Source organism: Heterodontus francisci, chromosome 12 (assembly GCF_036365525.1).
Source record: "Heterodontus francisci isolate sHetFra1 chromosome 12, sHetFra1.hap1, whole genome shotgun sequence".
Classification (NCBI taxonomy): Eukaryota; Metazoa; Chordata; class Chondrichthyes; order Heterodontiformes; family Heterodontidae; genus Heterodontus; species Heterodontus francisci.
In genome coordinates, this window is record NC_090382.1 from 96,993,859 (window position 1) to 97,010,135 (window position 16,277).

Genomic DNA, 16,277 nt, shown 5'->3' on the forward strand with positions numbered 1-16,277 from the left:
GATACATGATTTCCCCTTTGACTTGTAAAAATACAGCCAATATTACATCAGCAATTGCAGTTTAAAAATTAAAATATACTTTTTTCTAGCTCTTCTTATTCCAGATCCATGCACCCAGTATACCAAGATACAGCACATTTCACTGTTCAATACTTTCACCTGAACTCCATTTTGTTCTTTTGCTATCTAGCAAAAAGGGAAACATAATTACTGTGATATAGCCTATAGTTCCAAGATCACTTTATTTGTGATGTGGGTTCTGAACTCTACTGCACCCCACCACCCCACCCCACCCCACCCCAACCCTTCCATAGGAAGCATAAGAAAAAGATTTTAAAAAGTCTTCATAGTGATATATCAACACCATTTTTTTTTAACGAATAGATGAGACGATTCAGGACACTTGAAAGGCAAGGATATAATTCCTGACCATGGATGGAAATGGAGATCAGAGGTCAGGGAAAAGTTTCTCGCATATAAAATACAGAAAATGCTGGAAACACTCAGCGCATCTGGCAGCAACTGTGGTGAGAGAAATAGTCACACTTCATCTGTTCTGATCAAGTTATTGACCTGATGTGTGGACTCTGTTTCTGTCTCCACAGGTGCTGTCACACCTGCTGAGTGTTTCAATCATGTTCTGTCTTTATTTCAGATTTCCAGCATCTGCAGTATTTTGCTCTTGTAACGGATTCTCTATCTCCATCCATGGCCAAGAATGATGAAAACAGGCTACTGGAATGTGTGTAAAATATCAGTATTTTGTATCACAAATGAATAATTAGGAAACCTTTTTGAAGAAAAAAAATAAAAAGACAAAAAATGCAGTTTTGCAATTAAGTGTCTACGTCTCTGGGCAAACTTTCTGGGAGGTAAAAATGGAATTTTAAAAAAAGGATCATGTTTGCCCCATCTGAAGTTTATTTTTATTTTTCCTGAGAGCATTTCCCAGTCTGAGCTTTTTGAGGGCGAGGAAGGGAAAACCACCTTCATCTCAGCGCAGCTCCGAACGGGCCAAGCATGCAGCTATCCTCATGACATCCAATCATCCAGCACATTCCAAATAAGGACATGGTATACAGAGGTGTGTATGAATGAAAGGATTTTTTTTCTCTATAAAATGAAAGACTTTACACACACAAAGGAACCCAAAGTTATTTCAAGATGACTCTTCACCTTGAATCTTTAATAATGGTTTTAAAAATAAAAAAAATGCAGCAGTAAGGCCACAGTTTCTGAATTACTTGCAGTAAAGTTACATGGAAAGCTCATTTCTACAGATGTCAGTGAGATAAGCCACGTAAAAGACAAAACATCCCCTCTGGAAGAGCCCTGTGTGCTTGTAGTAATGAGGCTTGACTATTTGCTGTGGCAGAGGAAAATGATATAGTCAACATCTGACACTCGCCTTCCAAACAGAATAGAGAAAGGATCAGACAATTGCAGCAGCTTCCTGATGGCTTAAGAATGGCCAAGTCATTGAGAAGCTCAGTCTTTAAGATTAAAGTGCTTTTGTAAACTCTTGAACAGTCTCGAGATACAGTACAGCCTGAATACATGCTTTCTCTCCTGCTTAACGCAGGAATCAGTAACAAGCATTGCCTTATTCCTGTTGTCACGGTTTTATAATTTTGGTCCTTAACCGCATTCTCACTGCAGAACAGTTTTATCAGTTGGGTCATCATGAGTGGTTTCAACTTAGCATCTCAGTTCCCTGACTCACAATCTTCGTTTGCACAGACAGATAGGTCAGATGGTAAATTTTTGGTTTCAGCAATGAGGCGTTTTACTCCGACCATCCACTGTCCCACTTCATTCACATGGTCAACCATCAAAGATCTGTGGATTTCATCAGCAGAATCCCAGTTGCAGTGCTCCATTTCTGTCAAAAGACAAACATATACCACACGTTCTTAGGATTTAAAGGATGTCATTAACGAAATGCTACTTGCAATATACAGGTGCGCTGGAAAAGCAGGGCGAGGGAGATGGGAGGCAAGAGGAGAAAAGGTTTAGTTCTGAGTAACCAATTCTGATTTAGTTCCTATATATCAAAAGCACCAAGCCTTTTATCTTTGTGATGCATAAGAAAGAGCCTCACAGACCAGATATAAAATTTAAAATCAATGTTCCCATTTATTTGCATTTCACTATCTGCTGGTGCTAAAAAAATCTTCATATTTGAACTTAGGACTAAGCCATCAATTAGGTAACGACATTAAGATCCAGCCTTTTGAACGTACATATAAATTAGGAGGAGGCGGCCATTCGGCCCCTCGAGCCTGCTCCACCATTTGATAAAATCATAGCTGATCTGAATGTGGCCTCAATTCCACTTTCCTGTCTGCCCCCCATAACACTTGACTTTCTTGAAAATGGAGAATCTACCTAATTCAGCCTTGAACATATTCAATAACTCAGCCTCTACTGCTCTCTAAGGAAGCACATTCCACTGCCTGACGACCCTCAGGAAAATAATTCTCCTCATCTCCGTTTAGTGGCTCAGAAGTGGGGATGTTCGCTAACCATTGCACAATGTTCAGCACCATTCGCAACTCCTCAAATACTGAAGTAGTCCGCGTAAAAATGCAGCAAGACTTGGACAATATCCAGGCTTGGGCTGATAAGTGGCAAATAACATTCACGCCACACAAGTGCCGGGCAATGACCATGTCCAACAAGAGAGAATCTAACCATCTCCCCTTGACAGTCAATGGCATTACCATCGCTGAATCCCCCACTATCAACATCCTAGGGACTACCATTGACCAGAAACTGAACTGGAGTAGCCATATAAATACCATGGCTACAAGAGCAGGTCAGAGGCTAGGAATCCTGTGATGAGTAACTCACCTCCTGACTCCCCAAAGCCTGTCCACCATCTACAAGGCACAAGTCAGGAGTGTGATGGAATACTCTGCACTTGCCTGGATGGGTGCAGCTCCAACAACACTCAAGAAGCTCCTACACCATCCAGGACAAAGCAGGCCACTTGATTGGCACCCCATCCACAAACATTCACTCCCTCAATCATCGACGCACAGTGGCAGCAGTCTGTACCATCTACAAGATGCACTGCAGCAACACACCAAGACTCCTGAGACAGCACCTTCCAAACCCGCGACGTCTACCAACTAGAAGGACAAGGGTAGCAAATGCATTGGAACAACATCACCTGCAAGTTCCCCTCCAAGTCACGCACCATCCTGACTTGGAACTATATCGCCATTCCTTCACTGTCGCTGGGTCAAAATCCTAGAACTTCCCTTCCCAACAGCACTGTTGGTGTACCTACCCCACATGGACTGCAGCGGTTCAAGAAGGCAGCTCACCACCACTTTCTCAAGGGCAATTAGGGATGGGCAATAAATGCTAGCCTGGCCAGCGACACCCACATCCCATGAATGAATAAAAAAAAAGAAAATGGGAGCCCCCTTATTTTTAAACTGTGTCCCCCAGTTCTAGTATCACCCCTAAGTGGATACATCCTTCCAGCATCCACCCTGTCAAGTCCCCTCAAGATCTTAAAAGCAAAATACTGCTGATGCTGGAAATCTGAAATAAAAACAGAAAGTACTGGAATTACTCAGCAGGTCAGGAACATCCGTGGAGAGAAGCATAGTTAATGCTTCAGGTCTGTGACCTTTCATCAGAATGAGCAAAGGTTAGAAAAGAATTAGGTTTTTAGCCAGTGACAGGGAGGGGGGGAGCGGGTTTGGTGGGGACTAGAACAAAAGGGATTCTCCTAAAGAGCTCTCATTTTACAATGGATTTGCTTGATAATTAAGTTTCTTTCTATGTTTGAATAAACAAATCAATTAGGCTGCGTTTGCTGACAATACTACCACTAGGTGGCGCTGCAGTGGCACTTGCGTAAATGCAGCATGTGCCACTAAAACATCACAGTCTGCGACTTCAGGCAGCTGCCAGGACTAAAGATGGCGCTGCTCAATCACACGAAGGCAAACACATGGCAGCATACAATGGCGGGAGGGAGAGAAAGAGCGGCCGGGGCCGTGGGGGTGAGGAATCGCAGCGGGCAAGGGTGGGGGGAGCGGAGCAGTCTAGGGGCGGGCAAGCGAGCGGAGCGGCCGGAGAGAGCAGCAAGGTGGGGGGGGGAGCGAAGCAGCCGGAGAGAGCAGCGAGGGGGGGGAGCAGAGCGGCCATAAGAGCGGAGCGGCCAGAGAGAGCAGCAAGGGGGGGGAGCAGTGCAGCCAGAGAGAGCAGCGGGCGGGAGGGGGCGGAGAGAGCAGCGAGGGGGGAAGCGGAGCTTGACGCGTGGGTGAATACCCTTTAGCGTTGCATTGATGTACGCGTAAAGAGCATGCACAGAGGCGGACCAGGCGCATTGCCCGAAGATGCACACATCATGTGATGACGTCATCGGCGCATGCGCTAACCAGTCCTGGTAACTCGGATTGCAGCGGACACACAGCGAGCAGGAGACCATCTGCGAATGCGTGCAACTTGGCACAGCCTGATGACGTTAGTGGCCGGCTGCGTTGTCAGGAATCACTTTGTTTCTAATACACAGGATAATGCAACTTAGGGGCTTCAAACATTAGAATCTATAAAGTTAAAGCTTGAGCAGTTTATCAATCCCAAACTTAACTACTACCTCAGAAATAAGTTTTGCGGTATATAAATGATAAATCATAATTCTACCTTATTACATAACCTTCAGTTCAGATTTCAATGGCATTTCAATTGAATTGAATCTTCTGCTGTGGAATTGTTGAATTTACAGGGCAATTTAATGGCTTTCTGTGGTAAGCTGTGGGGAGGACACAGAGAGGTTGCAAAGAGATACAGACAGGTTAAGTGAGTGGGCAACAAGATGACAAATGGAGTAAAATGTAAGGAAGTGTGAAATTATTCACTTTGGTCATAAGAATAGAAAAGCAGAATATTTTTTAAAACGTGTGAAACTTTTAAGTGTTGATATTCAAAGAGACTTGGGGTGCTTTTACAAGGAACACAGAAAATTAGCATGCAGGTACAGTAAGAAATTAGGAAGGCAAATGGCATGTTGTCTTTATTTCAAAGGGATTGGAGTACAGGAATAAAGAAGTTTTGCCACAATTTTACAGGGTTTTGATGAGACATCTGGAGTATTGTATCCAGTTTTAGTCCCCACATTTAAGAAAGGATATACTGGCATTGGAGGCGGTACAGGAAAGATTCACTAAATTGGTCCCTGGGACGAGGGAGCTGACCTATGATGAGAGGTTGAGTAAATTGGGCCTATACTCTCTGGAGTTTCGAAGAATGAGAGGCAATCTTATTGAAACATACAAGATTTTGAGGTGGCTGCGTAGGGTCGACGAGAGATTGTTTCCGCTGGTTGGAGAATCTAAAACACAGGGCCACAGTCTCAAGATAAGGGGCCAATGATTTAGGACCGAGATGAGGAGAAATTACTTCACTCAACGGCTTGTGAATCTTTGAAATTCTCTACCCTAGAGGGTTGTGGATGCTCAATCGTTGAATACAGTTAAGGCTGGGATAGACAGATTGTTGTTCTCTCAAGGAATCAAGGGATATGGCGATTTGGCGGAAGAGTGAGTTGAAGCCTAAGATCAGCCAGGATTGTACTGAATGGTGAAGCAAGATCGATGGGCCATATGGCCTACTCCTTTTTCTTGCATTCTGATTAAAATCAATATTTCTACGTATACAGAAGGTGACAGAACTGGGCTTTTATATGTAGAGAAGATGACAGAACTGGGTAAGAGGCTGGTTTCTGCTAAAAGAATTTCACCAAGTAAAAAATAATTTTCTTTGCTTATTTACAGTTCATGCCAGAGGGAACAGGCAGATTGTTTCAGCACTCATTTCAATATCATCCTATACTTAGCTGGCTAGAAAGTGGCTCTCCCTTCACGTTGTGGCCCCTGAGGAAATATACCTAGCATCTACATTCTGCTTGGCACCTCCACATAAATACATGCCCAGAGTGCTCAGTGTGGGGAAATTAGTACGAACTGGTGTCCTATTGAATACATCTCACAGAAAGAGCAAGGCACCTTGTCGCCTTTCTTAATTTCCTGTTTCCTACTTTTAAAATTGTTTTTCTCTCCCCTTCTCAGCTTTTTCAAAATACACAATTTTCAATACACAAAACATGCTCTCTTTCAATGGTACTGTAATCAGTTGCTCAGACACACATGGAACTAGCACTGAATGAATTACTTTCTGATGTAGGGGATAAAGCACCTCTTCTCCAATCAGTGCATTTTGAAATAACTTGTCTGGCATTAGGAATTTCACAAGTCTATCCTTCTACTTACAGCCTTCACAGAAAAAAGTATAACTCCACTCATATTTTGGCATTTGAGAGGTTTTGTTTTCCGTTTCGTGGGATGTAGACATCGCTGGCTAGGCTAGCATTTGCTGTCCATCCCTAATTGCCCTCGAGGTGGTGGTGGTGAGCAGCCTTCTTGAACTGCTACAGTCCATCTGATGTGGATACTCCCACAGTGCTGTTAGGGAGAGTTTTCCAGGATTTTGATCCAGCAACAGTGAAAGAATGGGATATACTTCCAAGTCAGGATGGTGTGTTACAGGTCTTTTAAACTTATAGAAGCACAACTTGCACTTATATAGCATTTTATCACATCTCTCAACACATTCCAAAGTGCCCAATATACAAGAACTTGAACATGATGCAAAACCCAATGAATGAATTGATTACCTTGTGTGAGCAGGTACATCCTCTTTCGCACTGATACAGATAGCTTTCCAGATTGCCACATGTCCTGCAGTATTATTAGCCGTCTGCCAATATCATCACAAACCTGTTTCTGGACAGGAATTTTGAAAGTAAAATCCTCAGTTATCAGCTGTTACAGTCACTTAACATTAAAACTTTTGCAAGTATTCAGAATAATGCAATGCTCTTCATGACACCTACCAGCTGCCATCAAAATATTGCTTTATTTAAAATAAATTTTTAAAATGTTGGTTTTAGACTATTGTTTCCACTGTTAAAATATACATTTCTTTGTTAAGATTCATCTGCACCACCCATCAATTCTCAAGCATGGACAATCAACCTATTAACTGTAGCTTTTGCTACAAAATAAATTCATACTTTGAAGATATGAAACGTGGTAATCACTGAATCAGTCATATGATTTCATTTTCTGGGAAAATATTTGGCTTTCACTCTGTATCTCCTCCTCAATTTATAACTTGAAATTGGGAACTCTGTATATGGGGAATCAAGGCTGTGATCCAATTTCATACTATTCTTAATACATCATACTGGTACAATCAACCTATTACCAGGTTATTTTACCAATACTAATTTCTGAACAAATCTGACATTTACTTTCAATAGAAACAAAAAGGAAGAACAGAACTATTACTCAAAGATAAGTGTATGCTGCTGCTTTGCTGCATGTCAGCTTCGTTGTCCCCTTTGAATCAGAAAGTTGTAGATTCAAACTTCACACCAGGACTTCAGCGCATCAAGGCTGACATTTCAGTGCAGAACTGAGGATGTGCCTTATTCCTGGAGGTACCTTCCTTCAGATATGGTGTTAAACCACTGCCTACTTTCCTGCTCCAATGGTTCAGGTGGATTAGACAGTCTACATATTTATTCAACATGCAGCAAGTTATTCTGAAGTTCTGGTCAATAATCTTCCCTCAGCCAACATGACAGCAAACAAATGAGCGTGTCATTCATCTCACTGTTGTTTGCAAACCTTGCTGTGCACATGTGGACTGCCATAATTGCAAACAAAAAAATGGTAGCCTAAAATAATTTGCTGTACATGAAGCACTGGGATGTTTCGAAGATAGGCAATAAGGTTCTTTAAAAATTGCAAGCTCTTTCTATAAAAACAGAAATCAACTTGGGTTTATTCTGTTGCCACAAGTTAATTGAATTTATTTCGATACCTGCTACATATATTTTCAACATAATTTTTCCCCTCTTACACCAACTCTGCTGGTGTGCAAGTATCAAGGCTGATTATGTTTGTATGCATTTGATATTCTAAGAATATGTATGTCGCATCATTCTTCAGCTGCTTTTAGCCTTCATCCACCATTTCCAATCAACCAGCCACTACACATCTGTTAAGTTACCTCCACAATCAGGTGCGTGGGAATTCTGGGGTAATCCTCCCTGCCTCCCATTTTGTGGAGAAGTACTTGGCTGGTGTTCAGCATTTCAGAGCCACAAAACTCAGTGTATAATTAATCAAATACATGAATTGACATCTTCTATTATGGTGCATTGTTTGTTACTCATGATAAGAATTTAATACTGTATATCATGATTGATTTGGGCAGGAGAATATCAATACATCGGTCAATTCCTTATCAGCTATTAAATCTGTAATATTACCCGTTTTTAGAACCTAGTGGGGTGAGATTTCCTAAGCCCTGCTGCAGAAATGTCATTCACTCTGTGCTTACCTTAACAGTTTTCCTACAAGCATCCAGTGCCTTATTCAATGGTGCTAAAACATCTTCCACATTTGCTTCACAATCAGACATATCTGTAGTGTTTTGCACTGATTTACAAGTGTTGGACAGACTAGAGAGTTTTGGAGGTGGTGGTGGTGGCATCTTCTCAGCGGCTTCGGAAGGGCCAGATGGTATAATTGCAGGAGGAATTCCAGCTGGTCCACAAACTACAGGAAAAATACAGAATATTGTTAGAATCCTGCCACTGAAAAAACATTTTTATATCACTATGCTGACAGTAAATGCAATACATGGTGTTTCATAGAAGATAAAAGTGGTTTGTACTAGAATTTATGGAGGAATGGAGTAACCTCTGAAGTAAGCAATACCACTAAATTAATGTGTTGCCATAGAGTTGCATAATGCGCATAGTGGTAGGAAGTAGCTTCTCAGGCTCATTTTCCCATGTGCTGAATTCCCAATTGTGGTTTGGAGGAAATGCAAACCAGAAAACAGATGATAGGTCTCAGGAGAGGGAGAAAAGGAAGTTGAGGAAGTTATCCAGCTTACTAATGTGCATCTCCTAATGGCACACTAAAGATCAGCATATTACGGTACTAGCTATGAGGAGAGGTTGGATAAACTCAGATTGGTTTCACTGGAACGATGGAGGTGGAGGGGTGACATGATAGAGGTTTACAACGTTATGAGCGGCATGGACAGAGTGGATAGTTAGAAGCTTTTCCCAGGGTGGAAGAGTCAGTTGCTAGGGAACATAGGTTTAAGGTGCGAGGGGCAAAGTCTAGAGGGGATGTGCGAGGCAAGTTCTTTACACAGAGGGTGGTGAGCGCCTGAAACTTGCTGCCGGGGGAGGTGGTGGAAGCAAGTACGATAGCGACGTTTAAGAGGCATCTTGACAAATACATGAATAGGATGGGAATAGAGGGATACGGACCCCGGAAGTGCAGAAGGTTTTAGTTTAGACAGGCATCAAGATTGGTGCAGGCTTGGAGGGCCGAATGGCCTGTTCTTGTGCTGTACTGTTCTTTGTTGTTATATGTAGAGGTTGCGTGCCCACCCCCTCAGCTGGAATAGTGAAACAACTCAGAAAATTACAGATAGGAAGAGATGGTTTAAAAAACACACACAAACTGGTAAAAAAAAGAACACTTTTACACTGGGGCTGCCCAGTAATACAACAGTTGTTGAGAAAGTCAACATTAATCCATATTTGGTCCTCATATTTTGAGGACCATTGGTGGAGATAGACATCAAAAGGGGAAGATCGAATATATGAGAAAAACTAGCAATGGCCACAATTTTGATGTAACTGTAATTCAAATACGTATGCTCACCGATTCCAATCAGATATTCTGCCTGTGGCTGCCTGTGTAATGTAGTAACTAATGCTCACCTTTTGGTTTATCCAGTTGAGGTGCTGGTACCCTCTTAGTGAGAAAATGTTTCCTTGGGCCGATCTGTGCTTGTGTCTGCAAACCATACGAAAATTGAGGAGGATCATTCCAGCCTCGCTCCTGGTTTCCTGATTTTTTTTTAATAAAAGGTTTATAATTAAGCAAGTCAGTATAAGTGATGATACCAAAAAACCATAAACAACTAACTAAAGTAAACCATTCAAAACTACAACTTGCATTTATCTAACACCTTTAACAAATAAAGCATCCCAAAGCACTTGAAAACTGAAGTGGACAGAATATTTAAGAATGTTCTGAATACTTTCACAAATGGGCAGACTGCTCTTTGTGTGACATCATCAAATCCTTTTACTTCTTTCCAAGTTCCTTAAACCATGAAATTCCTTTTCACAAAAACCTATTTTTCTCCATAAGCAATGAAGAATGAAAATCGTTCAGAAACCACATTTTTAAAAGCTACATGTTAACGTGATTTTATTAGTTCATTAACTAGAGGAAAACAAGCACCCGTCTTTGTTAAGCCACAATTTTTTATCTCCCTATACAAATAACCAGCTAAGGACACACACAGCAGACATTGAGAGCTGCTACTGATGAGCAAACAGAGGACCTGGACAACTTGCATTTCCTCTATTACTGCTAAAATAAAGAACTCCACAAGCTCTCTGGTGGCCATCCTCAAATCACTCACAAGATATGAAATTAACACAGTGAAAACAGATAGTTTTGTCTTGTTGCAAAGGTCTTGTTGTTAGGCTTTCAAATAAGACTCACTCACTCTTATAGGGTGACTCTCAACTGAAGGAACACATAACCTCAGATCCAATGGAGGTATATTTCTTTTTAAAAGTACGAAAAGACAATATGCAGGATTAAATAAATTCTGCTACAGCGAGTTTGTGTGCATCAAGGTAAGGATATGAATGAAATATACTTTTCCATTTTGTCATCATGTCAGCATCAAGTAAAGCTCCCCTTGTTCGTCCCAAAAACACTTACTCATACATCAGTGTAAACCGTTTCACTCTAAACTTGGGAGTCAGAGAGCTAAAGCACAGAAACAGGCCATTCAGTCCAATGGGTCTATTTCGGCTTTAATACTCCACAAAAGACTCCTCTCATCCCTCTTCATCCAACCTTATTGGCATACCCTTCTATTCTTTTGTCCCTCATGTGCTTATCTAGCTTCCCCTTAAACGTATCTCTTTCCCACTGTTGTGTAAACATGCAGCAGACAAGTGGCAATTCTGTGCTGTGAATATTGATCTTGTTTAACAGTGACAACCATGTTCAGATAGGCTTGTTGGAAAAGTCAATCAACAAAATTAATCCTGGCCAGGAAATGTAATATGGCAAGTTTTCTCAAGGAAAACCAAGACAATTTCTTCTCCAGCATTTATTATAAACATTGTTTTCAGGAGTGGGGATAAGTTAGAGTGAATGTACTTTTTCCTCCATTAAATTTATTATTCTCCTTTAAAATGCTTTCAAGCTGTGAACAGGGATAAAGCACTAATTTTAGGAATTCAAAGTTTTGTTGAAATATAAACTGTTCATAAATGTGTTGCCAGTGTCCATTACATTATTGAGTGGACAGTAATCTTGGCTCTCTTAGCTCTGTATGGTTATTCCTGACATGTTTAGTTTAGAGATACAGCACCGAAACAGGCCCTTTGGCCCACCGAGTCTGTGCCGACCATCAACCACCCATTTATACTTTTCTTCTTTTCTTTTGGGCCTCGTTATCTCGAGAGACAATGGATACGAGCCTGGAGGTGGTCAGTGGTTTGTGAAGCAGCGCCTGGAGTGGCTATAAAGGCCAATTCTAGAGTGACAGGCTCTTCCACAGGTGCTGCAGAGAAATTTGTTTGTCGGGGCTGTTGCACAGTTGGCTCTCCCCTTGCGCCTCTGTCTTTTTTCCTGCCAACTACTGAGTCTCTTCGACTCGCCACATTTTAGCCCTGTCTTTATGGCTGCCCGCCAGCTCTGGCGAACGCTGGCAACTGACTCCCACGACTTGTGATCAATGTCACAGGATTTCATGTCGCGTTTGCAGACCTCTTTAAAGCGGAGATGTGGACGGCCAGTGGGTCTGATACCAGTGGCGAGCTCGCTGTACAATGTGTCTTTGGGGATCCTGCCATCTTCCATGCGGCTCACATGGCCAAGCCATCTCAAGCGCCGCTGACTCAGTAATGTGTACAAGCTAGGGATGTTGGCCGCCTCGAGGACTTCTGTGTTGGAGATACGGTCCTGCCACCTGATGCCAAGTATTCTCCGGAGGCAGCGAAGATGGAATGAATTGAGACGTCGCTCTTGGCTGGCATACGTTGTCCAGGCCTCGCTGCCATAGAGCAAGGTACTGAGGACACAGGCCTGATACACTCGGACTTTTGTGTTCCGTGTCAGTGCGCCATTTTCCCACACTCTCTTGGCCAGTCTGGACATAGCAGTGGAAGCCTTACCCATGCGCTTGCTGATTTCTGCATCCAGAGACAGGTTACTGGTGATTAGTTTATACTAATCCTAATCCATTTATACTAATCCTACACTAATTCCATATTCCTACCACATCCCCACCTGTCCCTATATTTCCCTACCACCTACCTATACTAGGGGCAATTTATAATGGCCAATTTACCTATCAACCTGCAAGTCTTTGGCATGTGAGAGGAAACCGGAGCACCCGGAGGAAACCCACGCAGACACAGGGAGAACTTGCAAACTCCACACAGGCAGTAACCAGAATTGAACCCGGGTCGCTGGAGCTGTGAGGCTGCGGTGCTAACCACTGCGCCGCCCATGGTAAACTAAGCTGAGCCATATTTATTCAAAGTCATTAAAAGGGCCATTGCAGCTTAACCCAGGCGTGTTCCTGACTTTAGTGTTTTTCGTCCTGTTAGATCTGTGGTATCAACAATGCAGCATTTAAATATGATTGCATGTACTAAGTACTATTCTTTGACAAAAGCACACTGAATAATTTATTTATATTTATGTTTTTAATAAAAAGATACACACGCAAGTGACATATACACAAAGACTGTGTGCACAAAATAATGGTTGCAACATGGCATGCTTAAAAGTGTCTGCCCTAGTAGGACGAGCAGTGAGTCATGCCCAGCAAGGTGGGCTATGTATTTTTTTTTATCTATCCACCATGTTGTTGTTGTCACTCCCTGCGTGACACTGATGTACAGTTCAGCCACCTGGTTGATTCTGCTAGGAGCATATGACATTTGCGTCTCTTTTTTAATTTTAATCACTCCAACATTGGTGGTATGCCTTCAGGTGCCTAGGTCTTAGGCTATGGAAATCCCTCCCTAAACCTCTCCGCCTCACCTTCCTCCTTTAAGACAATCCTCAAAACCTTGGTCATCTGCCTCAATATTTCCTTATGTCACCGAAGGTCATATTTTGTTTTATAATGTTCCTGTGAAGCACCTTGGGCCATCTTATGTTAAAGACACTACTGAAATACAAGTTCCACTTAACAGCTTACTTTCCAGCCCAGGTCTATTAACTACAATCCTAGATGCAACTAACAGTCTCAGAAGTAACCTTTGTCCTCTGAAGGACATTGTTTTACTCAAGCGGACGTGGACTCGGAGTGGGGGGTGGGGAGGATTCAGAATGAAAGGCCTTTGAAAAGAGGGCGGTCTGATGCAGGAAGCTGAGATTCTCTTTAATTACTCGCGGCATTTTTTTCTTTTTCTCCTCTGTGACTATGAATGTTACACCTCCACCTCCTCTGACCCTTTCCTTTCCTTTGTCTTCCATTCTTCCCAGTTTTAGAGCTATCACCTCCGAATGTCACTGACAGGACAATGTTGCTTTTAAATGGTTTTCCCAGAATTGTTTTTTTTAAATACAAACTGGGCAACGTTTTTAATAAATATATGTTGAAGCATTGCTTCAACTTCCCACTCCATCTTGTCATATGCAAACATTATCGAAGTGATAAATGAATATAGAACTGCAGCCTCATCAGCCCCAAACCCAAGTACCAGCAGCCTGTGTAGTAACACGTCACCACCCACTGCCAGCTCCAACTTAGTGCCACGAAACCAAGGCAACAGTCAGATGCCGGGCCCCTGGCAGCTCTACCACCATCCTGCCCTCATTCACCTCGGCTGACTTTAACTCCAGCCGTCATTCCCCGCACGAATTCGTTTGCTTTTCTTTCACTTCACCTGGTTTCACGAACATATCCGACATTTCGTCGCTGCTTCAACCACCGCTTCCTCACCGGCTGTGCGTTTCCGGTTTACAGGCGTCACTTCCGCAAGCCAGCGTGATCACATCACTGTATGTCAAGATGCAGCCGGAAGTGTCCATGCCGTACATATGCTGTTCTCAGTACTGTTGAGTGTGCCATGTGCTGCTGTCAGTGCCGTACAGTGTGGCATGTGGCAGTCTCAGTACCGTGCAGTGTGGCATGTGGCAGTCTCAGTACCATACAGTGTGGCAATGTGCTGTGCAGCCGACTGTGCAACAGCCCCGACAACCAATTTTATCTACAGCGCCAGTGGAAGTCTGTCACTCTAGAATTGGCCTTTTATAGCCACTCCAGGCACTGCTTCACAAACCACTGACCACCTCTAGGCGCTTACCCATTGGCTTTCGAGACAAGGAGGCCAAAGAAAGTAGAAGCGAAGACAGTGTGGCATGTGCTGTTCTCAGTACCATACAGTGTGGCATGTGCTGTTCTGTGCTGTGCAGTGCGGCATGTGCTCTTCTCAGTGTCGTACAGTGTGGCATGTGGCACTCTCAGTACCGTAGTGTGGCATGTGCTGTTCTCAGTACCGTACAGTGTGGCATGTGGCACTCTCAGTACCGTACATTGTGGCATATTTTTTTTTTTATTTAGAGATACAGCACTGAAACAGGCCCTTCGGCCCACCGAGTCTGTGCCGACCATCAACCACCCATTTATACTAATCCTACACTAATTCCATATTCCTACCACATCCCCACCTGTCCCTATATTTTCCTACCACCTACCTATACTAGGGGCAATTTATAATGGCCAATTTACCTATCAACCTGCATGTGGGAGGAAACCGGAGCACCCGGAGGAAACCCACACAGACACAGGGAGAACTTGAAAACTCCACACAGGCAGTACCCAGAATTGAACCCGGGTCGCTGGAGCTGTGAGGCTGCGGTGCTAACCACTGCGCCACTGTGCCGCCGTGTGGCATGTGCTGTTCTCAGTGCCGTTAAGTGTGGCCTGTGGCGCTCTCAGTGGCGAGAGCCATTGATTTGATTCAGTGCCATATTGCGAACCCTCCTACTACAAAGCGCAAGTATTACAGTTTAAATGAAATTCAGTCAGTAGATTTCCTTCTCTGCAAACTATATCTTAATATCATCTTGATTGACTTGATCTATCTTCTCACAAGTTTTAATGTGCATTGTAGGGTTGATCTCAGAGCTGAAGGAGACATTTTGCAACCTTAGTGATCTGTCTGACCTTGAGATGAGCTTCAGACCCTATGTCCAATACATCACCAAGAACGCCTATTTCCACCTCTGGAACATCACCCATCACCCTCCCTGCTTCAACTCAATGGCTGCTGATATCCTCATTTATGTCTTCTTGACTTGACTGTTACAATGCTCTGGAAGCAGAGAATGCTGGAAATAGTCAGGTCAGACTAACCAGCTGAATTTTACGTCTGGGGTCGGGACCCTGATGTCAGGCGCATTTCCGGGCCCACACTGCATCATCGCGCAATTTTTGACAAGCTGGCCAGGGAGCACGCTTGCCCTCCAACTAAGGAGATCACCAGCCCCACCATTAGAGGTGGGAGCGACCGATGTAGATAGGAGAGGGCGCCTCCAGTAAGCAGAGTGGCATTAATAGGCCCTTAATGATGGCTAATTGGCTACCTGCTGCTTGTGGGTGGGTATCCATTCCCCCAACCCACCCCAACCCCCTCCCCAAACTGACATGTTCCAAAATGGCCCAGAGCCAGGGACATGCTGGCAAATCAGCATGCCGGCCGAAGGCAGGAAATTGTGGTCCTGTTGCCTCCAGTCCCAACTCCCCAGCCATTTAAAAATTCGGCTCCAACATTTCAGGTCAAATGCTGCCTGACCTGAGTATTTCTTGTTTTTATTTCAAATTTCAAGCATCTGCAATATTTTGACTTTTTTTATTCCAGTGTTCTCCTGGCCTGTCTTCTTTCTTCCATCCTTTATAAATTTGAACACTTACAAAACTCTGCTGTCTCTATTCTGACTATGTCGTTCCCAACTGCCCCACTTTCAGCAAGAATCTACCGAATGGGCGACGGGTCACCCGAGCGCTGCTTTGGCAACTCAGGATAAAAAGCCCTTGTATGTTTTCTGCATGTGCAGTACCCTGGCTTGCAACCAAATTGCTTCATCTGAGCCGCACTGATCCCCCACAAT

General features: G+C 43.3%; 1 protein-coding gene across 3 annotated transcripts; it reads right to left on the minus strand.

Moving 5' to 3' along the window:
• Positions 1-1,149: 1,149 nt before the first annotated feature.
• Positions 1,150-14,124, minus strand: sra1 (steroid receptor RNA activator 1). 3 transcript variants are annotated; one of them, XM_068043899.1, is made up of 5 exons: positions 14,051-14,124; positions 9,836-9,964; positions 8,431-8,648; positions 6,695-6,803; positions 1,150-1,882 (listed from the first exon to the last, which is right to left on the minus strand). In XM_068043899.1, exons 1-5 carry the CDS (start codon positions 14,073-14,075, stop codon positions 1,707-1,709), a joined length of 657 nt encoding a protein of 218 aa, XP_067900000.1. In that variant the 5' UTR covers positions 14,076-14,124; the 3' UTR covers positions 1,150-1,706. The 3 variants fall into 3 exon arrangements, with proteins under 3 accessions (XP_067900000.1, XP_067900001.1, XP_067899999.1); XM_068043900.1 differs by having other exon boundaries at positions 6,695-6,797; positions 13,986-14,070; XM_068043898.1 differs by having other exon boundaries at positions 13,986-14,070.
• Positions 14,125-16,277: the final 2,153 nt, after the last annotated feature.